General features: G+C 43.5%; 2 protein-coding genes across 7 annotated transcripts in view; one reads left to right on the top strand and one right to left on the bottom strand.

Moving 5' to 3' along the window:
- LOC308402630 (uncharacterized protein) overlaps nt 1-11,232 on the bottom strand; it is a gene marked incomplete at its 5' end in the record, with an annotated part of 49,609 nt that extends 38,377 nt beyond the window's left edge. The window contains 3 exons of the mRNA XM_080891619.1: nt 8,492-8,564; nt 10,962-11,014; nt 11,098-11,232. Coding sequence (XP_080747745.1) covers nt 8,492-8,564; nt 10,962-11,014; nt 11,098-11,232 — 261 coding nt within the window. The remainder of the gene's footprint in view (nt 1-8,491; nt 8,565-10,961; nt 11,015-11,097) is intronic.
- Nucleotides 1-26,626, top strand: part of LOC308397978 (uncharacterized protein) — a 339,745-nt gene that overhangs the window by 184,437 nt on the left and 128,682 nt on the right. For 3 of the 6 annotated variants that reach the window (XM_080884317.1, XM_080884315.1, XM_080884314.1), the window contains exon 1: nt 19,029-19,132. The exons of 1 other annotated variant lie outside the window; for it this stretch is intronic. The gene's annotated coding sequence lies outside the window, so the exon portion shown is untranslated. Of the gene's footprint in view, nt 1-19,028; nt 19,133-26,368; nt 26,504-26,626 lie in introns of those variants that run through there. 2 more of the 6 variants (XM_080884321.1, XM_080884319.1) reach the window with 2 other exon arrangements.

A 26,626-nucleotide genomic window follows, 5' to 3' on the forward strand; every position in this document is an offset into this window, starting at 1 on the left:
ATTGCCCATCAGTTAGGTTCAATGAGGCTTTGTATGTGCCAACTGCATTTAACCAGTCCTCAGGTTTCACTTTTCCGTCCCCAGCATACACAGGAGGCTCCAGCTTTGCGTGATGTAAAGCTGCCGCAATCACTCTGGAAGTGCTGCTGACTTCAACTGAGTGAGATGGGAGGAAAGGATTTGTAGGTTGAAATGGGTTGCTGGGCAGGAACGGATTGGTACTGTTGGTGGGTTCAGTTTTGTCCATCACATGAACATGAGGTGTCGATGTGGCCATTGGGAAAACAGGAGACTGTGGGACTGCAGGAGGGGGAGAGTTCCCCGTTGTGAGTTGGTCCCACTGCCTTAGTAAACTCTGCTGTATGTTCAGTGAGTCACTTAAACAATCACTAAGCTTATTCACCTCAGTTCTTAACTCCACCACTTGTTGGCTAAGGCTAGGAGTCACATTTTCAACTATCTGGCACATAGGTAACGAGGTAAGTTCCATGTCTGAGTCAGAGTCGTCTGGGCAGTGTGCCATTGCGATTTCAAAAAAATTAAGCCGCTCCAGGGCACAGCGCAGTTATTGATATAGCAGTAAAAGAGTCAGTTAGGTCAGACTAGAAAGACAAAACTGCAAAAATGCGTTCAAGATTAAATTTAGAAAAACCACATAAAATTTCGCCCAACAACTGAAATTAGACTGGAGTGATCAGAACCATGTTATTACAATAGCATGTCTGCAACACTAGAGCTCAATGCAAGATTAGTTTTAAGTCGTTTTGTTATACTGAGCCGAAGACCAGCACCAACGGTTGTAGTCGGCCAAGCTATCACTTACATGTGCTACAGTCAGTCTCAGCAGAGGGAAAGGGGAATGAAAAGCCAGCAGAAATGTTCATGTCCAGGCTCTCCACAGAAGAATTAATCCTTAGAAGACGAAACCAACAACAAATAAAAAATCCACGGAGTCCATTTGCGTCGCGGAGTCAGCTTCTCTCTTTTTCTTTCTCCCAAGCGGAGCAGCGGCACACCACGGTATCCAGAAATTATTCGGGTCCCACCTGAGCTGAGGCTGCAGCCATGGCTGGAGAAAACGTCCGAGCGTCCGCAAAACTGGGGGGGATTTCCGAGACAGTTCAAGTGCTAGAAGAGAAGAATCCTCGGCGGGATGCAAAAATCGTCTGAAGTCCAAGGGGAAAAAGTTCGGGCGCCAGTTGTAACGTGCAGTGGAGATGAAGCCAGCCGCGGAGGTGTGCAGGTGGATAGCAAATGAGCAACAGCTTCTGACTTTCCAAAAAGTACTCATTTATTTACAATATCAAAAATAAAAATGCTACCTCTACCACACATTACTAAAGAGCACACTAGTCCACGTACACACGGGAGCATACATTACAGGAGGAGTGCGAAGAAGAACAAAAAGGGGGTGACACCAGTCGTGAGACAGGAGGCGCCGCCATGTGGTGATACACTGCATTACAATAGCAACTGTTACAATATAAATATTGTTCTGAGAGGCTTTTTGTTGGTTGAGTCTGAAATTGATTGTATGTACAATTCATATCCTTATAAAACGGCAGAAATATGGTGTTTTATTAATAAACTTACATTTATGGATATAAAATAGCTAAAAGTATTAACATGCCTCAGAGAAATCACTAATAACACTAAGGGCTGGACGGATTTGATTTGCATTCTTCAAGAAGAGTGTGGTGTCATCTGCTAGCTGGCTGATGATGAGCTCCTTATCAGCTGTGCTGATTCCTTGTATAACAGGTCAAATCTCGGGGTGGAGTCTTAATCATTTTAATTGAGCTATTGCCATTCGTGTACAAGGTTTTGATAGCTTTACAGAAAAATGCCAAATTTTTCCAAAGAGTGGAAAATAAATTGATGTTCAATTGTATCAAAAGCCTTTTAAAAATCCAGGAAGAGAATGAAGCTATAGTCAGATACCAAATCAGAGTAATCAAGTAGATCTAAAACCAGTCTCATGTTCTTAGAAAGGTGTCTGTTTCTCATAAAGCCTGATTGTGTCTCATCGATAATTGTGTCCAAGAACTCTTTCATTCTGTTAGCAAGTACTAAAGCCATAATCTCATAGTCATCATTGAGCAGACAGATGGGTCTCCAATTATCAATAAGAAGTAAGTCTTTGTTTGGCTTTGGAATAAGTGTTATGAGACCCTGAGTAAGAGTAGGAGGGAGGAAGTTATTCTCTACACTTCCTATGAAAAGCTGCAGTAAGAACGGAGCCAGGAGATTAGAAAATGATTCATAAAACTCTGCAGTTAAACCATCTGTGCCGGGAGATTTGTTGGCCTTAAGTGCAGAAATAGGATTACAAACGTCCTCCACAGTCAGAGGGCTGTCACAGTGACTTCTATCTTCCACAACAATAGTTTTTAGGTTTTTAATATTATTGAGAAACAGCGTTGAGACATATATATATATATATATATATATATATATATTCTACTTTTCTAAATGATTGACTATTTCAATGGAGAACCTAAATGACACGGACCCGTGTTTGTTATTACATATCTCTATTTTGAATGTGACAAGTCTATCATTGCCTGTTATTCATAGGTATTAACAGAGTTTTTGGCCTTTTTTTCCTCTATAACAGTTAATTGACTCTTTACAGTGGCCTGCTGTGGTTAATAATAACATGTTCAGTCATGAGTGAAATCAAAGCTTTTCTTCACTTTAGCATTTAACATTCCCAACAATATAATGTGATACCTTAATTAAAACACAGTTAATAAAACACAATTTTCTTAATGCAAACATCAGTGACTCAACATTAGCAATCAAAGGGTTCAGTCTGCAGCTCACACTCATGTGAAGCTACAGCCTCCCCCTTTAGTCTCTGTCATCCTTCTGCTCCTGCACAAACAAAGCAAGACAAAACCTCCACCCTTCTTCTACAGGCTGGGTGAATTGTTGTGGACATTCACTAATCCTAAAGTCGGCACCGTTTTTGTCTCAGTATCAAGTCAGTTAAACTTTTAGTCGTCAGTCCGTCACAGTCCAGTCACATGCATACATCCACACACATTCATACCAGATATTGCTGATAATGGAGTCTCACGCGCAGCCTATTCGAGCCTCCATCACCAGCAAGATGACGTCATCATTTTAAAGGAAAACAGCTCCTTGTTTTTGGACTGGATTGACTCGCTGCAATCCTTTTAGGCTCAGGACTTCTCATGTGATCAATGTCACATATAAGTGAATTTCTCCCAAGCCCATTATAATCATTTGAGATACTCTGATGTTAGATCTTCAACTAACATCCGAGTATCTCAACCCCCCGGAGATCGTTAAGCAACCCCCGGGGCTACCCGCAACAGCAAGCCGCAGGAGGAGACGTTGCGAGCGGAGGCAGAAGAGAGGCAGGCGGGGAGGCCTGTGGGCACGGCTAAAGACTAGTCCGTTTAAACCACCACTCCCGACCATATTCCTCTCCAATGCCCGTTCAATCCGTTACAAACTGGATGAAATACGACTGCAGATCGCCACTCGACGGACTTTTAATAACTGTTTGTGCATGATTTTCACTGAAACCTGGCTGGACAGCGCCATTCCCGATGTGGCTATTGATCTAGCAGGCCGCACCGCCTATCGAGCCGACAGGTCTGCGGACTCGGGTAAGAAGACTGGCGGGGGGCTGTGCATCTATATTAACAACTTTTGGTGCACGAACGTCACGGTAACGGAAAGACTGTGCAGTACAGAGGTAGAACTGTTGGTGTTAAAGTGCCGTCCATTCTATCTCCCTCGGGAATTTTCTGCCGTTTACATCTGCGCTGTTTACCAGATGCTAATGCTAAGCTAGCGTTAGCACAATTGAGCAGCAGCATCAATAACAGCCTGGCAGCACACCCGGACAGTGTCTTTATTGCGGCTGGGGATTTTAACCACGCGGACCTGAAATCTGTACTTCACAATTTCCACCGTAATGTGAAGTGTGCTACCAGAGGAGATAGAACGTTGGACCAGGTGTACACTAACATGGCGAATGCATACAGAGCCCAGGCTTATCCCCACCTGGGTCTGTCAGACCATCTCTCCCTTCTGCTACACCCAATATACACACAAAAGATCAAGAGCACTGGGATTACAACCAAAACCGTGAGAACATGGCCGCAGGATGCTATTCCGATGCTTCAGGACTGTTTCCACTGCACAGACTGGGATGTATTCAAGGTGCAGGACACTGACAATCGTGTCGCATTGGACAGTTACACCTCCACTGTCTTGGACTACATCTGTTTCTGTGTGGACAATGTAACAACTTGGAAACGATTCCGTGTGTTCCCTAATAATCCACCCTGGATGACACACGGAGTTCAACAACTTATTCGAACGAGGAACAACGCTTTCAAATCCGGGGACCAGGAGGCATACAGTGCTGCCAGGGCCAACCTGAGAAGAGGCATCAAGACTGCCAAGCAGCAGCACAGGAGGCGTATCGAGGCCAGGTTTGAGAACAACACAAACCCAAGGCAGGTCTGGGAGGGCATCAGGGCTATCACGGACTACAAAAGGAGAACACCATCACCCTCAGCCGACAGTTCTACTCTGGCTGAGGATCTAAATCTCTTTTATGCCCGTTTTGATAGGGAGAACACCGACCCTGTCCTGTCCCCTCTCCCCTCAACCGATCCTGCTCCAGTCCTGAGCACTCATGAGCTGAGGCGTGTGTTCCGGAGCATTAACACCAGGAAGGCGGCCGGGCCAGATGGAGTGCTGGGCCGGGTGCTAAAAGACTGTGCTGCGGACCTGGCGGACGTCTTCACCTATATATATAACACCTCGTTGTCCTGTTCACTGGTACCATCCTGTTTCAAAGCAGCAACCATCGTTCCCATCCCAAAACAGTCAAATGTCACATGTCTGAACGATTTCAGACCTGTGGCACTCACCCCCATTCCCGCCAAATGCCTGGAGAGACTGGTCATTAAACACATCAGAGCTGCTTTTCCACCATCCCTGGACTCGCACCAGTTTGCATACAGGGAGAACCGGTCAACCGAGGATGCGATCGCCACAGTGCTGCACACATTACTGAAGCACTTGGAACACAGGAACACCTATGCAGGGCTCCTCTTTGTAGACTACAGCTCGGCTTTTAATACCATCCGGCCATACAAACTCCGTCCCAAACTCCACCAACTGGGACTTAACTCCTCTCTGTGCAACTGGATTGTGGACTTCCTCACTAACCGTAGACAGAGTGTCAGAGTGGGTAAGAACACCTCTTCCATCCTTGTGGTCAACACCGGTGCCCCTCAGGGGTGTGTTCTGAGCCCTCTGCTATACACTCTCTTCACCCATGACTGTATTTCCTCCTGCGCGTCCAATCTCATTGTTAAGTTTGCCGATGACACTACAGTGCTCGGACTTATATCCAACAACGATGAGACAAACTATAGGACAGAGGTGCAACAACTAGAGTCATGGTGCCACGACAATAACTTGGTCTTAAACACCAAAAAGACCAAGGAGATCATTGTAGATTTCCGGAAGAAGGGTCATAACAACCATCTGCCTCTCTTCATTGGCAGTGAGGCGGTGGAGAGGGTGAGCAGTTTTAAATTCTTGGGGGTAACTGTGACCGAGGACCTGTCCTGGGGCAACCATATCACCTCAGTTGCACGGAAGGCCCAACAGCGCCTCTACTACCTGAGGAGACTGCGGAGCGCACACATTCCCAGATCTCTGATGTTGAACTTCTACAACTGTGCCATCAGCAGCGTTCTGATGTATGGATTTCTAGTGTGGTTCCCCAGCTGCACCAAGGCCGATCAGCAAGCACTCCAGCGGGTGGTGAAAGAAGCTGGCAGAATTATTGGAACAAGTCTGCCAGAGATCAGTAATATCTTCCCCACTCGCTGTCTGAGGAGGGTGCACAGTATCCTGCGGGACCAACATCACCCTGCGCGCCACCTTTTCCATCTGCTGCCCTCAGGGAGAAGGTACAGGTCTATACAGGCCAGAACATCCAGACTGGCCAACAGCCTGTATCCACAGGCTGTGAGGCTCCTGAACTCTCTGCCCCCCTCTCACGGACAATAACCATATCCAACTTCTTAATAGCAATGAACTGGTCTGCATTGGTGCATCATATCTTTATTCTCTCCCCCCCTCCTGCCCCCCCTCTTTCTTAAATAGATAACTATCATATCTGATATCATATCTCACAGTACAATAATATTGAATAGGTTGCATTGTTGTACTTTGTCATGTTTCTCAGGTCTTTGTCTGAATTCCTACGAACATTACTTGTCATGTTCTCATGTTGTTGCTAAGGATTGTCTTATTGCATTGGAGTCACACTGGGTTAAATATTTACACTTGGGTTTTAAGGGGTATTTATTATTTTCTTCATTATTTTATTTACGGGTTGTATGGAAGCCCCAAACGCAATTTCATTGTTCTCTGACAATGACAATAAATACTTAAATACAAATAAATACAAAATACAAATACATGGAGAAAAACACTTTGCCACTGTTTCCAGTAAGAATATTTTATAGCGCTTTAAAGTTCAACCTCTCAGGTCTAGATTAAAGAGCTGATTTGTTAAATCGGGAACTCACAAAATACCAAAATATCACCAGTGGTGGATCACACCTCTCAGATGTTCTTATCTCAGTGCACTGTAACAAAAGCACAAACAAACGCAACCAATAGAATTCTAATAAAGTAACAAATACTGGGGCCCATTGCAAACATGTCCAAGCATAAAACCATCTTTCTCTCTCTTAGAGAAAGAAAACAATCCAAACCTCACTGATAAAATCAACCTAGTGTCAAGCAAAACCCAAAAATCAACCAAAACTTCACCAGAAAGTTTTTCTCCCTCCCGGGACAATATTGTGCAGGAATACAGGCACCGTAACTCCTTCTTGCACTGACAAAAACATGTTGGATTTACTTGATTCAATAGTGGACACTGGTTGCACACAAAGGTTTTGCTTTGGCAGAAACTTAAACACCTGAGTTAAATCAACACAACCTTTTCATATTCAGTAAAGCTGCATGTTGTGTTCATAAAACACGATTGAAACATGTTCAGATGGAGTAAGTTGAGCTCCTGGAACATTTTAATCCTTCAATTGAAATTGAATGGGTCTACAACAACTACCATCCTCCTATCTCTATCCTGGTTGCAGCAGGGCTGGGAAATAACCCTGAAGTGATAGGTTACCAGGCAGGGTACACCCTGGACAGCTCACCAGTCTATCAGATAGAAACACACAGCCGTTTACATTCATGGATAATTTAGCCCAGGACCTTCTTACTGTGGAGCAACAGCACTAACCAGCATGCCAACAATGGAGGAAATACAGGAAAGCTATGATTTCCTGTATTTGAGGCAGAATTATTTTGTTCTTGCCCTTGACAGGTTAATCCACAATAAATAGCAACAGCATGCATGTGGTGTGTGTGTCGTTGTCTGCCTCTTATAACTCCAGTGATTTTCCTGTAGTTTGAAATCTTATGCGGTGTTGACACAATAATTTGTTGTAAACCAGGAAATTCCCAACTGTGGTAGAAAGCACAGCTTAGCCTTAGCAAATGTTCAAAGAAAAGTCGTCACTTCCTGATTTCTGCTTCACTGATAAATATTGTCACACTGGGGTTTTTGCAAATGATATCAGTGAGCACTGTGTGGCAGCTGGAGTCAGACAACTGAAGCTCCCACAATCAAGACTACAAACAGCTTTCAAAGGAGATTTGAAGCTTTTCTGGCAGCAAGCTTCATGATTTATGGGACTGGAACTGGAACAGAAACTACCTGATCACCAATGGTGAGCTGGCATGGAATTATTTTTATGACATTTTATCAAAGTTATAAATAAGCATGCCCATTAACACATAGTGAGTGAGCATGTTGTCTTCCCACGCAGTGAACAGCGGATGCTAATGTTTTTGTCACTTTTTACAGAGTCAAACTCAAAGTAAGGTCAGTGCTTCCACGCTTTAAACGCTGCACGCTCACACTCTCTCCACACTCGATAGATTATCCATTGTTCATCTGCACACAGCTGCGGTTTTAGTAACGCAGTAACGCAGCATGCTTACGGGAAAGTAACAGTAATCTAATTACCTTTTTTGCAATAGTAATCCCTCACTTTACTCGTTTCTTGAAAAAAGTAATCGGATTACTGCCCATCTCTGGTTGGAGCTGTGCACTTGTGGGTTCCACCTTGTGTACACGTTTATCTTTGCTGTGTGTACTTGTACCTCTGAGTGGAAGCTGAACTCTTGAGTTCGAGTATCGAAGCATCAGCTGTGACGTTAAAGTCCAAACAGCTCGTTCATTTGACGTGCAAATGAACGAAGGTAACGCCGTTTTCATGTGGATGTGTCACTGAGACACTTTCCACATCCACAGCTCACAAAATGGGAAAACTATAGAAGTATAACAATGAAGAAGTTACTATGTTACGGGTCCCAAGGATGAAGACCTCGATGACAAACATGTTACCTGTAAAAGCAGGTGAAGAGCAGAGTAAGGAAGACACGATGCGTCTCTGCTTTCCTCCAGAACGTGTCTGAGTCTGATTTATTTCACACAAATAAATGCTATAAAACACTAAACATGAGCTTTCAATATACTGTTCAGCTGGTTCCTCATTCACATCAATTACATTTACTTATTTCACAACATCAGTGAAATATACTCTTTTTAACTGGTTCAGTTTCTCAAGTTCACACTTCTTTCCATAACAGCTACATCCTTTTATCATATCAATAAACACATCACATTGTCTTCTGCAGTGTCTTACTGGCTAAACAGTTCTATTCAATAACAGCATTGGTAAATACATTACATTTGTTCCCTCCAGTAATTTACTGGCAAAATCACTATTTAGTGCATCATGAAACACAGCTTGTTTAATCAACCCATGAATGCCTCTGTTAGCTACACAGAGTTGCTCAGAGTGCTTGTGTTACACTAGCTAATCTACTCAGTCACTTTAACAGAACTATTAACATTCACATCTCACAGAACTGATTTGATTGGAGCATTACAACACGTTTGCACAGAGCATAGGAGCGCACTGACTCTGCTTCACGAGCGCTCCACCTAACGAGCGGGCTCGCGGTGCGGTCGCGCGGGACACTCCTCTGGTTTTCTCCCGTGTTTACATATAAATAACTTTGGCGGACCGCCTTAACTCTCCCATTCACATTAACGTGGGTAACCATGGTGACAATAAACAACATTTTCGGTGCGAGCACCGTGTACCGACCTGTAAAAGCAGGTGAAGAGCAGAGTAAGGAAGACACGATGCGTCTCTGCTTTCCTCCAGAACGTGTCTGAGGAAGCAGCGGAAGGTGGGCTCCACTTACTGCACCCCGAAACCCCGGAGCAAGCACCAAAGTTCCGCCCTCACTGCTTTCTAACATAAAATGAATCCCTGTTACATGGATTTTCTATCCTCTTAAAGAAACTGAAAATAAATACATATAGCAATGAAAAATGTCCCGTTACATGAGTGTTTTACACAAAATAATATTAATGTGGTCATTCCCTCACAGGGGTGCCACAACTACACTGCTGTTTTGACAGAGACACAGTGTGTTTATCTAACTTGGCTGAAGCCAAAGTTCTCCAGACAAATTCAGTCTGTTTCTGCCAAGTGTGAACTCACTGGATGAGCGCCAGATACACAGAATCAAAAAGGGATAAATTACTTTTCTTATGTCATGTTCCCGTCACAAACTGGCTCAAGGAGAGGGGAAGCAGGAGTCCACAGATGAAATGTTCCTATAAATAAAGTGGAATTTATTCAAACTTTACCAAAACTTCAACACATCAAATACAAGCAGCTCAGCAGGGAGTGGATGTGTGTTGCATGTGCCAGGTGGATGCAGAGAGAGGCCAGGGCCACGTTCAAACCAGTGTTTTGTTCCATTTGTTAGGGATGAATGAAATGCTTCCTTGAAAGGATGTGTGCAGTCACCAGTGGGCGTGGAAGCATGTGCGCCCTCATTTGGTGGGTGTGCAAGAAAAGTCATCCTGTCACACAGCAATGCCTACATAAATCACACCACTCTGCTTAAAATAATAATGTTTAGTGAAGCAGGTGAAGCAAAGGGCTGCTTTTAATAGGCTGGGAGACCCAGGTGTGCTGCTTTAGCTGCTGAGCCTCTTATGACAGAACAGCGGAGAGTGGTAAGAAGGGAGGAGGGGGTCTGGCTGTGTTTGTGAACGATAGATGGTGTAACTCTGGGCATTTCTCTATCAAAGAGACGCTATGCTGTAAGGACATTGAGCTGCTAGCGGTTAGCATGAGACCGTACTATCTACCACGAGAGTTTACACACGTGATTATGATAGCTGTGTATGTCCCGCCCTCTGCTAACGCTGCAGCAGCCTGTGAGGTCCTGCACACTGTAATCAGCAGACTCCAAACACAGCACCCTCAGGCCCTTTTCCTGATCTCTGGGGACTTTAAAGATGATGTAACCATTTAATTATGGTTACATAATTAATTATGTAATTAATTATGCAAAATGCAAAACGCTCAGCTGTGTCTCCAATCAAAGCTCTGTAACTTCAGAGGTGATGTTCATATGTTGACTAATGGTTTTCTTTCATTTTTGATGTACTGCAGAATATTTGTATAAAATCCAGGCCAGGAAAATCTCCTTCATGTGTTTCTGTGTTTTGTCTTCAGCTACGTTGACACAAAGGCCTCTGCTGTGACGCTCACACCTTTGATAAAGTCTGGAGAGTGTCAGCTTCCTTTTTATAGATACAAAAATATGTAATGTTGTGAACTCTGGCCGCAGCGGCGCAAGAAAAAGGAGAATTACGGGAAGCACTCACAACAGGTAAAATCAAAATAACAAAGTAAAGTACGATAAAATAAAAAACAACAAAAGAACAACACAATATACTTCCCCGTACTGTTACTGCTAACCTCTGTTAACCTAGTAACTCTTACCTTCTAACTGACAGCTGCTCAATAAACGAGCTCCATAAACGCTCCATATTCACCTTTACATGGAATATAAAGGGAAAAGAAGAAACACAGTGCTGTGTCAGCGTTAGACATATAGATATATCCTTGCTTTTAATACATTTGAAGGTGGGTGGGAGAGGTGCTTCTCCGCGTAGTCTACGGTCTCTTTGGGATCGGTAAAGCTTTTCCTCACATCACCATGGGTCACTAACAGCTTTGCAGGGTATAGCAGTCTGTACCTGACGCCGGTCATCCCACGTAGTCTTCCTCTCATATTTGCAAATGCGGCTCTGCGTTTCCAACAGAGGGAGGGAAATCTGGGAGGATGTTTATTTTAAAAACATCAGGTTCTTGTTCTCTGCAGCTTTCAGCAGAATTTCCTCACCAATGTGGTAGTAGTGCAATCTCAAGATGATGGGCCGAGGAAGATGACTTTGTTTGGGACGCTGGCGATTCACTCTATGTGCTCGATCGATGAGTGGCTTCTCCTCGAGAGATAGCGCCTCCGCCAACAGGTGTGAACCAACTCAGTCATCTTGGGTCCCTCTGTGCCTTCTGGTATTCCTGCAGTTCTTAAATTATTCCTCCTGGAGTGCCTCAAGAGCTCCACATCTCTCATCTAACTTCTTTACCTCCGCAGACAAACGCTCCACAGTGGCCTGGAGAGTGGCGATGGTGTCAGAGTGGTTCGAGGCACAGTCCTGCAGTTCAGTCAAAGTGTTATCATGCCTGGCCACGTCGCTTTTTATGTCCGAAATTGAGGGCTGGATGCTCTGGTTCAAGGATGATATCTCGCCTCCTATGGTGGTAGAAATCTCTAATATGCAAGTGTCCAGTGCTAGTTAGTTAGTTCTAGTGGTTAGTGGGGCTTTATTTGATGATTCTAGTGTGTGTTACATTGTTGTCATATTGTTGAGTCGCAGAGCTGTACAGTGTTACAGTTTCTGTAGAGTCTGGTATAAGGAACTCAGATCCCTCTGTGAATAATGTCCACTGAAACTGATCTGTAGTTAATGAACTAGTCAGGATTTACACTAGAGAATGTTTCTGCCATTACATGGCCTGTATTTGTAGAGCGCTTTACTCGTCCCTAAGGACCCCAAAGTGCTTTTTTGCCCAAGGACACAACATGTCCAAGCCGGGGCTCGAACCGGCAACCTTCCGATTACAAGACGAGCTGCCAACTCTTGAGCCACGATCGGCCCACATATTGTTGTCTTTTGTTGCAGACACCAAGTGTTGAGATCCTGTCTCAACCTCCTACATTCTTCCAGCAGGTTACACATTATTTTTTGTATTTGGAATCAAATATATGTGTCAGTTGGGCCTAGTGCAGGGGTCAGCAACCTTTAACACCCAAAGAGCCTTTTGGACCCGGTTTCCACGCAAAGGGTCAGGGTTCGGGAAAACACTGGGAGCCGCAAATACTTTGTGACATCTAAAATGAAGATAACACTGTGTATATTGTTTTTACCTTTATGCTTTGTGTGAACAACTACAGTGTGTTGCTTATGAAATCCATGAAGTGCTACAGAGAAAATTACATTTGATTTATGTAATGAACACATTTTGAGCTCTTAAAGAAATATAACAAAGGAAAGCTGAACTACAATGATCCATGTAGCAAACACAAACTGTTATATCGCCTTTGGGCTTTTGGAGCCTTGACCTGACTTTTAAAAAATAATTGGAAAAAAGCTCTATGCTGCTACAAAATGAAAAATAGATATTTGCAAAATTCTGCCCAAGTATGTATTTTACCTGGTTACTGCGTGTGGTGGGCGTGGTCTGCAGCGCCGCTGCAGGGGAGGCGGACGCACCTGAGCGGCACCCGCAATCACGCCTTAACGTCTGTGCTCTCTCTGCTGTTGTTGGTGTGTGTCGGGCTGTGAGCTGCAAAGCTACAGCCGGCTGTGTGCGTACAGCAACCGTGTGTGTAAAGTGGTCAATAAAGAGATGCTGAAAAGCGCGTTCATGCAAACATCGTCGGGTCTGCCGTGATATGTTTACAACGGGACTTCTGCTCCTGAACCTCTGCGCACAGCGTCTGCAGGTCGGGGCTGTACGAAGTCACTTTATCTCTACAGGACTGTAAGCTGTCGTCTGTGAGGCGTGAGCGTGTTTGTTTGAACACAGTTCACGGTGGAGAACAGCTGCTGACATAATGTGGATCCGAAGATCCATAACTGGCCTACCTGGGGCTGAAAGTCTCCATAAATGCAGGCGTTTCGGCGGCTACACCGGCTTCCACGAGTGTGACGCTTATTTTGAGAAAATAATAGAATATAAATGTATTTTTATATTTCAATATCACAATAATCTTCCAATGTAGAACTACAAGTTAAAAAAGAACTAAGATAAATCAAATCCACTTCAGCTAAATACTTCTCATTTATTTCCATCTTACATGCTGTGACTGCAGCCATTCCCACATCTCTGTGAATGGGACTCATGGACATGGATCAGTGGTTGTTGATCAATGGTCCTGAGAATCTGCATAATTAAGATGAAGGAACGGAGCTCCCAGCCCATCGTTCCTGCAGCTGCTTTCAGTCTTTATGGAAATGTCCTGTTTGTAAGACTGAAACCTGCAGCTGAGACTGAAGACGTCACCTGATGATGACGACACGTTTCTCCCACAAAACGCTGCGTCCAGATGAACAGAACCAACAGACTCACTTTCCTGGATGATTGAGATGCATCAAGACTTCATTGTGTGTTACTTCTCATTCAGCACAGACACATTATTCCTGTTAGGTCATGTCAGCTGTCACTCAGTACAAGCACAACTGTGAACAACACAAACTTCTCTTCAATGTGTCACAGAAACACTAAGTGTGAGAGCCTGTATGACACACAGGACAGACTGTAAGCTCTGCTGGCTGCACAGCACTTTGTAGCAGTTTTCCAACATGTCCTCCACCCGTGATGTCAGTGGTGGGACCCCAGTCACAGCACTCAGCACCACCTCCTTTAAATGGATTTTATAGCAGTTACTCCCGTTACTCGGTGCAACGCTTCTTAAATGTGTTTTTGCAGGATAAAACACAGCAGGTGGTGTAGAGAGGACGTCAGCTGACGGAGCAGAGGGAGGCAGACTGTGGATAAATGACAGAGTGAGAGGAGAGCAACCATGACAGAAGCACAGGTGTGGCAGATAGAAGTGGCTTTATAGACACTTATTGTCAGTCCTCGTGCATGCTGTGGAAATAAGTGTCTGTGTCATGAGGTGACATGTGAGCTTATCTTTGGTCAATAAAGCTGAACGACCAGTTTTCACTTTGCTTGTTACGCTTGTTTAGTGACGTCTGGGTTTCTGTGGAGCCCGAATTTTGATGAGTTCTGGTGAAATCATCTGAGATCATCTGAGCATCGGTGAAGAGTCAGCAGAGAAAGTGTGGGACAGAAGTTTGCTTTGGACACATGGACTGAAATCAAAAAGTAACAAACAGGATTTCCAATGGACAGTATGGAGAAGTGAAAGTACACAAAGGCTGTGCTGGAACACGTGTGTTACACTTTTTGACAGCTGAGAGCAAAACACAATATTTTGCATCATCTCTGCAGTGTCTCTTCTTTCCTCTGCTGTTGTGCTTTTAGCTCCAAACTGTTTCAAATGGTTTGTCAGCAAGCTGACCTCTGACCTCTGCAGTACTAACTCCTGACCCGTACAAAGAGCGGGCGTTTCTGACCTTTGACCTGCAGCTGTATGTCTCTCAGTCTCAGTTCTTCTCTCCGTCACTGATGGAGCAGGTGTGGTTGCTGCTGACAGTCAGTCGTTTGTTTTCTCAGAGTGAGGCTGAAGTCTGAACTGTTCAGAGCATCAGGTCTCATCAACGTGCGCTGCTGTAACGCCGCTTTGTCCTCTGAGATCACCAGGTATGAAACCTGAGTGCTGACAGAGCAGCATGTTCCCCCTCATTCACCTCCACCACCACAGCCAAGGCATGCTGGGAAACTGAGGACACACAGACGGAGAACTGAAGTGTCTGCTGTGTGTTCATCTCAGAGTCCTCACAGGTGACACATTAGCTCCAGAACACCAAGCCAGGTGTTTGAAGCCTGACAGGGATTCTTCCCATCCAGAGGGAGGATTTAGCTGCACAACAATGAACATTAGTGTGTAGTTTAGAAACACAGACTGTGCCTGCACTGCATCTAGTGAAGAAAAGTGTTACTGCGAGAGAACGAGGCTCCTTTAAAGCAGCTGATATTAAGGTTGAAAAATCAACAATAAGCTGATGTAATCAACGTTTCACAAAATGGTCAGCAGCTAAAATCTGGAGCCGTTCTTTGGTGGTAATTAACAGTTTGTTCTTGTTAGCTAATTATGTAATTAAAGGTAGCAGCAGAAGCCTTGTGTTGAAAGCCCATTCACTCACACATTCACACAGTATGTGTGTGTCTGTGTTACACTGTGGACATCCCTTCTGTTGGAGCGCCATCTTGTGGCAGGTTTAAGAAATGTTCTTCTTGTAAATCCAAACTGATGCACCTCCATAGCAGACTGTGGAGGCTTTCAGTGACATGAAGACTTGATTTATACTGTCATATTCTCCTGTTACACAAAGCACAGCACGCTGAACATGGATGAACTGAAACTCCCAGCATCTGACTGAGGAAAAGCACAAATCATTCTCACACTGACTCCTGCTTGATTTTAGATTTGCTTTCAAATCCTCACACTTTCATATGAAGCACTAAATGGGCTCCAGACTGTTTATCTCAGCTTCCTGTCAAACACACTGCTGCTCACACCGAGGCTCAGTTTACTCCTCCAGCCTGGCTTAACCTGCTGTCTGTTAAAAACAGTCCCACACTCCTCTGTTTAATCCTTCTGATCAGACTCTTTGATTTTGTATTGTTTTTACCTGAAGTTGTGTTTTTGACATGGTTCTGTCTGTGAAATAAAGCTCACACACACACTGCTACAGTCCTTCATACACTTAGAAACGAAGCTGCTCCTTTCCTCAGTGCTGACACATAAAGAAGAGTTGCTTTTATATCCAACACGTCTCTGTTCCAGAAAACAGCTTCAGCAGCCTCTGAGTCTGAACTTGGAGTTGGTTATAAGCCACAGGCCTGTGTGCACAGCAATGAGGAAATATAATGCAGTAAGTGAAACATGGATGTGTGGAACAGATTATCCCAAAGGTTGATTCTGTTCATCTGGACGTTCTCAGTGAAACATTTGGTCTCTCGGTCAGGTGACTCCTTTAGTCTCAGCTGACTGCAGGTTTCCAAACCTTTGTCACTGGATCACTCACTTCATCTCCAACGTGTCCCTGACACAGACAGCTGGAGCCGTTACAGCAAAATCATTGATCATCGTTTTTAGAACATTAGCTGGTGTTGGTGGGCAGGCTAGCAGTGCTAATTGTTAGCACTAGTTCTGCTGCTCTCCCTTTGTCTCTGTTATTGTTGGCCTTTAGTGAACAATAGAAAGTGTCTTCATGAGACTGTTGCCTAATGTTCAAATGTAGATAACACCACCTGCACCAACCTGTTACACAGCACAACCCTCTGGTGTAGCTTTGGCTGGAGCACATATTGGCAGCTCCAGTGACATCACCACTCCATGGTGACATCATCTCTACAGACTGTGGCTGTTACATATCCTCACCTGGTAATAATAAGACTGTCCTCAGCTGCACACAGCTCCAAGATGAACAAACTGAAGTAAATACAAATTAGAGTTACGATAGATTGAAATCTTGTAATCAGAGCTAATTCTTAGTGAAACTCTCACAACATCATATCATGATCCTGGGTTAGTGTCTCGGTCTCAGATCACAACATCAGCACAGGCTTGGCTTGGGTGAGGTATTGAGTGGTTCTTGTCCATGACAGCTGCAGGTACAGTGCCATCAGCCATGCTGCACCACATGTCTGCCCAGGAACATTAGTGTGGCTGAGTCTCATGTAAACATTGTGCTAAAGTGGTGGGAAAGTGGCTGCAAGCTGGCTGCACTGTGTCCAATACTCTCAGTATGATATCCACAAACCTCTGAGTGTCACAGAGTGGGCCTGTGCTCAGCTCACTGTGCCCCATTCAATTCTACTTGCATAGTTTTACAAGTAAAATTAAATATACAAGTTGCTCAATGATAAGTTATTGTAGTAACAACTAAGTCCATGGTCATTATTTGTTAATAGTAGCTTAAAGCTTCTGCACCAATCATGGAGCACCAGGTTTAGAGCATGTGGATCTACAAAAGTAAGTCCCAGTAAGATGGGCTGAGCCTTACATACTAGAAGAAACATGTCATTCCCAGCAGATGAAGCGCCCTTTAAAGCAGGATCTCACTTTAAACCTAAAGAACTTGCTATGAGCATGCAGTGCATTCATGGTTATTATTCATACGATTGTGGGGAGCTAATAAAGTGCAACTATCACATTACATTTTATTATTAAATTGTTGTTAACAATCCCTTCACTTCTGCTTATCTAATTCATGGTTGCAGGATGGCTGACAGCTTCCATTAGGCAGGCGGTAATGTCCATTCTGGCCACAGTGCAACCCACAATGTGTAACTGACACTATTATATTGCATTATGTCACATTGTTACATCTTTTTAATAAATGATGACAGTCAGCTGAATTTGCTGCCCCCTTGGTGGAGGACATCAGGATCAGCAGCTCCATCACAAACACCACAGAAGAAGAACAACACTGGATCAGATTATCTGGACGTGTTTGACAGGGACAGTGTTCATGTTCATGGACATCAGGACAAAAACAGACGATGGAAACCTGCCAGATTTGAGCTAAACTGCTCGTTTCCATGTGTAGTCCCTGGGAGGTCACATGACCAACAAAGACACCCAAGCTGTGTCCCAAAACGTCGGCTGCATCCTCCGGAGGCCGCATTTGAAGGCCGATGACGTCACAGCCAGGCGACCAAGGCTGTCCCGATTCCTCGACTCCTTCAAATGCGTCCTTCATTCCCCCGAGTTTGAAGGATGGGTCGGGTGTGTCCTTCGTGGCCCACCATATCCCAGAATTCATAGCGCGGCCCAGCCAAATTTCAGCTGCCAACAATGGCGGCCGCTACTAAGTTTTAAAATTTAACGAAGGAGCACTACTTACTTACAATGAATTCCTTACACTATATAATTTTCCCGTCAGTGTTGGGGAATTCTCAATGGTGCTTGGTGCCATACCCTCAGGGACTTTAATGTTATATAAAAACACTGACAGCTCAATATCTGCCTCAGTCACTCTCCCTGATCCAGCTGAGTCAGCAGTGGGAAAAATCTGCTTTTCACAGGAACTTGGTAACAGCAATAAGAGAATACGTAGTTTATTCCAAGAAGATATCATGTCTCTCCCATATATAGAATATCTTACTGGAACCGACATGTTCCAGATATCACCTGGAAGACAGTCTGGATGATCCCATAAATATCTAATTGTGAACAAGGTGAAGGAAATCTCATATAAAATTCTTCATAAATGTGACCCAGCCAGTCACTATATGGTAACATTTAAAAGAGACATCAATACTAATTGAACTTTCTGTGGGGATCATCCAGAAACTGTGGCACATCTCTTTTGGTTCCTCTACACAGAGATTCTGGAAGAATTTAGCAGTTTTGTTATTGTCCATATTTTAAGGGAGTTTTCTTTACGATGGGAAAATGTTTTATTCTTTTTCTTTAAGTTCCCCAGGAAGAATGATAAATGTTTTTTATAAAAAATTTGTTAATACTTTTAGCTATTTTATATCCATAAATGTAAGTTTATTAATAAAACACCATATTTCTGCCTTTTTATAAGGATATGAATTGTACATACAATCAATTTCAGACTCAACCAACAAAAAGCCTCTCAGAACAATATTTATATGTTGATTTTTTTCGCCTATTCATATCATAATTTTTTTACTCCTGGTTCTGTATGCTCATGTTCTGTTCTTTTGTAAACTTCATCTGTTTGTATGTTGTATACTCATTGTGTTTCAATAAAGTTCGATTTAACAAAAGGTACGTTCTAAACGAAGCTTCAGACGTCACTGATCACGTGACTCTGGCCAAACGAATCAAGCCTCGACACGGTGCTTCAAAGCAGCGCGTTGATCTTTCTGACACACGCACCGGAGCGTCAGCTTCAAGCGGACCATCACTACGTCTCACATCTAAAGGTGTCAAGGTAACTTTGAACTGAGTTCAGTCAATCTGGAGTTTTTCCAAGTTTTCTGTTGCTCTCTGTGAGAGAAGAGCGTTAAAGGCGGGGCTCTCCAGAGTCCAGCAAAACAGGAAACCACAGCTGGGTGTGTGTAAGTGTGCAAACCAATAGAATGCATCGTGGTGGGGGGGGCATCACGGGCAAGAAAAAAATAAAATAATCGGTCGTACCCATGCTTCCCCGACGTCATGCCAGCGCATATTGGGAAATTCGTAGGCACCGATCGGTTTTCTATCAGCCATTTGCTGGGAGTAAGGGCGCCCTCCGTTTGCGAGGTGCGCCTGCTGCTGGCGGCACAGGGAGGAGAGGGCGGGGCGGCGGGGAGTCTCTGGCTGGCTGGAGCGGCATCTAATAACCAACTCGCAAAACAAAATAAAAACAACAAACAGATATTATGATACAGACTTATAATCTGCACCGATGTTTTTTCTAAATTCTATAAAGTGAGCGCGAGAGCCCTCGGTGCGCCTGCGCGCTGCTGAAGTCAAAGTAAACTTTATTGTCATCTCCGCTACAGACAGTCCAGCATATAGAGAGACGAGACGACGAGGCTGCAGTTACAGCGGTGCAAGTAAACAAACAATAAATATAAGAAGAGTAAGAAAATAAATCTACACTTTAGGACTCGGGGTAAAGGATCAATAACAATTTAATTTATAATTTACAGTTTGATGATTTAAAATGTGACACAACCCGTCAAAAGGGGCGGGGCCGGCTGCTTCCAAGTAGAGCACATTTCATTTATAATGATGTAAATCCAAGCCCATCATGGATTCACGATCTGAATCCTGGGTTGTGTGAAATCCCAGAAATCAACCTTAGACAAAGTGAATCTGTGAACTAAGGTGTAGGTCTGTTAGGCAGGGCCGTGCAGAGAGGTTTAAAGGGGCGGGTGCTCAAAGTTAAAAAGGGGCACATTGAACCAGGCTGAATAACAACAACACACTTTCATCAAGAATCTAATATGGGCAACAAGGCAAAGCAAACGTAGCCGATGCTTTACCTGATGGGTACAATGTTGCTGTTGAGGGGTTGCTGTGGATAGTGCTGGAGGGCAGGCAGGGCTGGACTGGGACAAAAAATCGGCCCGGGCATTTTGACTGGAGACCGGCCCACCAAAAATGTGACGTCATTCATGGATAAAACCGCAAAGGATTCTGGGAACTTTTGTCAAGCGGTACTAGCGCATGCAGGCTTTCAATTGAACTCAGTTACACAGCGATAAATAGAAACACAAAAAATGGCAAGAAGCTGCTGTATTATTAACTGCAATAGCCGGTGTTGTGCCAAAAAGTGATTGTCTGCCAAAAACTGATTTCCGGTATTTGCAAAGAAACTGATTGCTCGTATTTAAATTGCTATAAGTAACTTGTTGGGCTATAATATGTGAAACATATGTCAAATGCATCCCTCATGGATGACATAAAGTCATACTGAGCTACAAACAACATTAGTGTAACAAGGTAGAAGCCGCAATCAGTCTTTGGCAGTGACTTTTCTATAACCTTTATTTACGCCGTAAAAAAAAATCTAATTAACATTAAAAATGTATTTTGTAAGAAGTAGTTGGACAGCAGAAATGGCTCAAATATTACAATTATTTTTCCACTACTAATTAATTACCGTTGAGCTCAAAGGTTATATTAATACACGGTTAACGAATGTGTATTTATGACGACGATTTGTGAGACGAACAAAGGTAAACTTACCTTTGTTCGTACGATGGTCTTTCGGTGCATTTCAAGGTCCTGTACCCATCCGTCAGTAAACTGTACCTGGGCTTGTTGCAGTGACCTGAAGTTACTAAACTTCATGAGTGTATGCACTCACTCCAAGAACCGTATAATTATAAATCTGAGCGTGGTGAAAGTTGGGCAGCACGCTGACGTCTTTTGTCCCTCTGTGTGCTCGTAAGGGTCTGACCCTTTCACTCCTTTGATTTTTCCTCGTATCTTTTCTTTGTCTTTTCGTCGAGTCTGTCTTTGTACGGACCGGCATTGTTCTCCGTCGTTTTGTACATACCTTTTTTGTGCGGCACAGAAAAAACAAGAAGGTATTGGAACCGGAGAATGAACGTTTTGCGGTGCTGCAATTGCAAATGCTTGTATTTGATGCGGTACTTGGATTGTTTTGCCACGAGTTCCCGGCATGCAATGCGCAAAGTCACGTGGTCTGTCAATCGCTATAGGAAAAACCATAAAGCCTTTGCATGAAAACAACTGCTTTGATGTACACTGCCTTGTTGGTATATATGTATCAATCTAATAAAGTTAAACCTACACCATTCTCCCTATTCGGGATTTTAAACAGTACATAGCGGAAACAAAAAGACTGCTTGGTAGAGTTAACCTCCTGAACTATCTACAACACATGGTAGAAACCTGAAATTAAGACCAAGAACACTAGAGGTGAGACATGATCATTAATTAATATTAAAATTAATAAATGACAGATTTAGGGATATTTTCATAAAGTATTTATTTACCAAAACAATAGAAAACAGCATGGTAGCACAATATATTTTGTTAACACAGCAACCTTTAAATATGAAAGGAGACAGAGAAAGAAAGGTGAGAAAGAAGAATAAGAATAACACTTAATTGAGTTTTTGATGGCATTTTACACACAGTACTAATACAGTATCTAGAAAATATGGGAAAATACTGGCATCATATACAGTACTTACTTCTGAAGAAATTATATGGGACCCTGAAAAACAGGACACAAGTGAAAGGACAAAGAACTGTGAATGGCAATTGATGGACTTGCTCAGATGATCACAGTACTGGCATCTTTATTCCAGAAAGGAATTAGAGAAATCATATACACTAGTACTTACGTTGATGAACTTAAAAAGTTGAATGGTCTCGAACCTCTTAAACAAACAATGTATGATCAGACCCTGACAAACAGGACAGAAAGGAATAAAGATTAGATGAATATTAAAATCTATAAAGGACAGATTATGATTGAATTGTATCACCAAAGACTATTCACTCATCAATAAAAGGTCACCTACAACACTTCCACAGCAGCAACACTGAACATATCTTAAGACATGGAAACCTTTATGAAGTGAAAGGACAGACAGTGAAGGTTGAGAAAGAATTGTACTTAATAGATTTTTTCAGACGATGACAGTACTGGTATGCTTACTCTAGAAAAATGGTTGAATCATATTCCATATAGTACTTACTTAAAATGAACACACTTCAGTCCTCCTAAAATGACTGACAGCATCTGAAATGAAACAATGACAGATTAAGACTGTAAGAATATATGTTTATAAATGCCTAATACTCCAATCTCATATTTATTCTATCTATTAAGATGGACAAATTCTAAGCATTTACCAATCACTTGACTTGTTTGAAGTGAAGGTAGATACTAAACGTATTCATTTAGGCAATAACAATAAAGCTGAATTTAATATTAACAATAGATAATTAGGAATGTTTTGCTCATTTTTATTTCACCTCACCAGGTTACAAAAGGAGCTTTCTCAGCAGGTCACTCTTCTCAGCTACCCTGTCAATGACCATGTCAGAGTCCAATGACATGAGAATGTCCTTTTCAGTGGCCATCAGCATAAACATCTCCAGCTTGTTTGCAGACAGGCTGCTTCGGAGTCTGCTTTTAATGAACTTGAGTGTAGAGAATGTTCTTTCACAGGCAACCTGAGTGAGGGAGAGGGTCAGCAGGTACTTGTATGCCAGCCCAAGGAGACGATAGGCATCAGACAGCATGTTGAACCGCCTGAGTATTTGATAGCAGCACAGTGGGCAATTTTTGCAAGAACCACAGCTTTCGGTCACAATTTCACTTTCTTCGTCCCATTCTTCAGATCTGTCCTTTGCTGTTCTGGTCGTGTACTCATCTACATGTGATGTCTTAAGCCTTTCCCACTGTTCAGCAAAACGTTTCAGTTCTGACTGAAGGTTATTAACTGTAGCCCTGCTGTCAAATTTAAGTAGACAGGCGCTGAGGTTCTGAAATGCATTACTTGGAAGAGAAACTGTTCTGACCTGGCTAAACTTCCTGGGGTCCAACCATGCCAAATCGGTAAGAAGAGGGCCATGTATGACAAATCGTCTGTGGATTGCTTCAATAACTGTGTCCAGGATGATGTTGTGCACTTTCACCTCATATGATTTCTCAGCATTGATTTGCAACTCATCTTCAGGCATCTCTCCGGCCATGCCTTTTCTCCTTTTGGCTCTCTTTTTAGGTAGTTCAGCCTCCACTTCCATGTCTGTGTTGTTCTCCCTCTCCTCTAGTTTTTGATTTGTCTGTTTCACAAATGTGTCTGCAGCTGTCTTCACAGTTGGAAAGTCCCTGGCAATACTTTTGAGGCCATCTTGTGTGGCAGTCACCATATGATGGGCAGAGAGAATGTCCATCCCCTTTGACTGGAGGTACTTTGACAGAGGAGTTGTTTGCTCAAACACTCTAAGAAATATCTGTGCTGTTAACACAGTTTCATGCTTCAAGAGACACTCTTTAAAGCCTCGTGCTTTGGCACAAACAGCTGGCTTTTCTTTTTCCCTCTTTTCAATGGCTTCCATCGTCAGCACTACATCAACGAAGAGGCCATCATCTGGTTTTCCAAAATGTCCAAAGATTTTCTGGAGGGCATCATGCTTGGCCCACCACCGTGTCTCACCTATTGGACTGAGGCGTCTGTGTCTTGTGTTTTCGGTTTGTTTCTCCCACAGATTAACCCTGTGATAGGACTCCTTGATGAACACAGCTATGTCATTAAGTAAATTAAAGAGTGATCCACTTTCAATGACACTTTGTGTTATGTCAGCAATCACAAGATTAAGTATGTGTGCATAGCACCACACATGCACATGAGTTGGAGACTGGGCAGTCATAAGTGCTGAAAAGCCTTTGTACTGGCCCTGCATATTTGAAGCACCATCTGTTGCATTCCCAATGCACATGGCCTTGTCTAGATTCAGATGCTCTAAAACTCCGGAAAGCAAGTTTACAAAGTACTGCCCCGTGGATGCTTCGCACCTCACTATGGAGACAAGCCTCTCCTGCACAGACTCAGTAACATACCTGATGATTACTGAACACTGATCATAACCTGTGATGTCTTGGGTTGTGTCTAGCTGAACAGAAAACATCCCAGCTTTCTGGACATCACTGGCGATGCTCTCTTGAAGGAGATGGCCAAGTGGATCAATCACTGAGTTGACAGTTGTTTTGGAGAGTAGGGTGATGAGAGATCCTCTACCTCTTGATCCACTAATGCAACTTCTTGCTTTTTTCAATGCAGTCATTCAAATGTTCTCCAAGGCACATATCATACTTGCCTAATAACACAATCAGTTCCAGAAAGTTACCATGATCGATGGTGTTATCACCTAAAGTGTATGCAGCCTCATTCTCCACATGCCTATAGCTGAGTCCCCTCTTCCCAAGTACTTTGATCACATCCACTATACGCTCTAAAACTTGCCGTCTCTTTTTCACTTGTGCTCTGTGAGCTGACAACTGACTGCCAGCAAACAAGCTCCTGATGTTGCCTTTTGAGCACCTTAAGAAAAAAGCTTCAGCACAGGTCTGGTGTGTATTGCTCTTTTCATGCTCCTCTGTGCGCAGGTGTATATGTCGCCAGTCACTCATGCCTGTTATAAATGTGCTGGTGTCAGTCAGCCTTGCAAATGCCAGACACACAAAGCAGAACAATAAATGGCGTTCTTTGCAATAAGTAAGCCACTTCCTGTTGGTGCCATCTTTACAGCTGAACACCCTCATCACAACTGCACTGCTACTGTTCTGCTGTGGGTGGTAATCTAAGAAGGCCTGTAATATGGCAGGTTCAGGGCGAGCAAAGTAATCGATGCCCTGGCTCTCACTCTCTTGCTCTTCCATCTCTCTCTCTTGCTCTTCCATCTCTCTCTCTTGCTCTTCCATCTCTCTCTCTTGCTCTTCCATCTCTCTCTCTTGCTCTTCCATCTCTCTCTCCTGCTCCATCTCTCTCTCCTGCTCTTCCATCTCTCTCTCTTGCTCTTCCATCTCTCTCTCTTGCTCTTCCATCTCTCTCTCCTGCTCCATCTCTCTCTCCTGCTCTTCCATCTCTCTCTCTTGCTCTTCCATCTCTCTCTCTTGCTCTTCCATCTCTCTCTCTTGCTCTTCCATCTCTCTCTCCTGCTCTTCCATCTCTCTCTCTTGCTCTTCCATCTCTCTCTCTTGCTCTTCCATCTCTCTCTCTTGCTCTTCCATCTCTCTCTCTTGCTCTTCCATCTCTCTCTCTCGCTCTTCCATCTCTCTCTCTTGCTCTTCCATCTCTCTCTCCTGCTCTTCCATCTCTCTCTCTTGCTCTTCCATCTCTCTCTCCTGCTCTTCCATCTCTCTCTCTTGCTCTTCCATCTCTCTCTCTCTTGCTCTTCCATCTCTCTCTCTTGCTCTTCTGTCTCCTCTGTCACAGACTTCTCCACCTTTGATGATAAATCAGCTGGTGCAACATGTAAGGATTGGCACAATTTGTTAAGATTTTGAGAAGTTTGAGAAACTAACCTTAAGCATAAAATAAAATTTACTATCAGTAACTTCATAGCACCCGCCCAGCAGTATATAAACTCCGTCATGCTAGTTACGCTGTACGAGTTATTCTAAGCGACTGTATAAAGTCACCACAACGAAAACAAGCTACAACTAAAATTAGTTTATATCTGACACAGATAGACAGCAGGTCATAACTTCTTACCTGAAGTTCAGTTCCTCTGCCACTATGACCAGCGGCCGCCTCGGGTCTCTCCTCCTCTTGCCTCCCCTTTCCTTCATCCACCTGCTGGCCTCCACCACTTGCTGATCTTGCTAAATCTATGGAAGCTGTGCCATAGCTACCACCAAACAATTCAGTAATTTTCACACATTTGGCAGCGTCTGCCTGAAGGGCTTGTTTCTTTTTGGCTGTGATGGCCAAACCCGTGGCCACACTCTAAAGTCGGTAACTTTTGTATTTTCATTCTTCATTTGAACATAGTAATACATTTTAGTAGTGATGGCCCGCTTGAAGCTGAAGCTCCGGTGCGTGTGTCAAAAAAATCAACACACTGCTTCAGAAGCACTGTATCGAAGCTTGATTCGTTTGGCCAGAGTCACGTGATCAGTGACGTCCGAAGCTTCATTTAGAACCTAACTGCTTCGGTATCTGATTCAATGGTTTATAAGGAAGCGAATCATTCACGGCATTTGTGGAGTGTTTTGATGGTGACAGATAGCAAACCACTGATCATTCCACTGAGAGATTTGGAGCCAGCGAGGAATAGAGGAGGTTCTGTTGCGTGGGAGAATTTTGAGTTGATTTTTGTCAATCGGGTGGGTTTTCCAGCTTTGTGTTCTGGCCGTTTGCTTTTGTTTTGTGCGTGTTTATTATATCTGAAAACAGGAAAAAGGTAAAATGTCAAAAATCTGCTTCCATAATATAAATATCATTAAATA

This window comes from Rhamphochromis sp. 'chilingali' (genome assembly GCF_963969265.1).
Source record: "Rhamphochromis sp. 'chilingali' genome assembly, chromosome: 1".
Lineage (NCBI taxonomy): Eukaryota > Metazoa > Chordata > Actinopteri > Cichliformes > Cichlidae > Rhamphochromis > Rhamphochromis sp. 'chilingali'.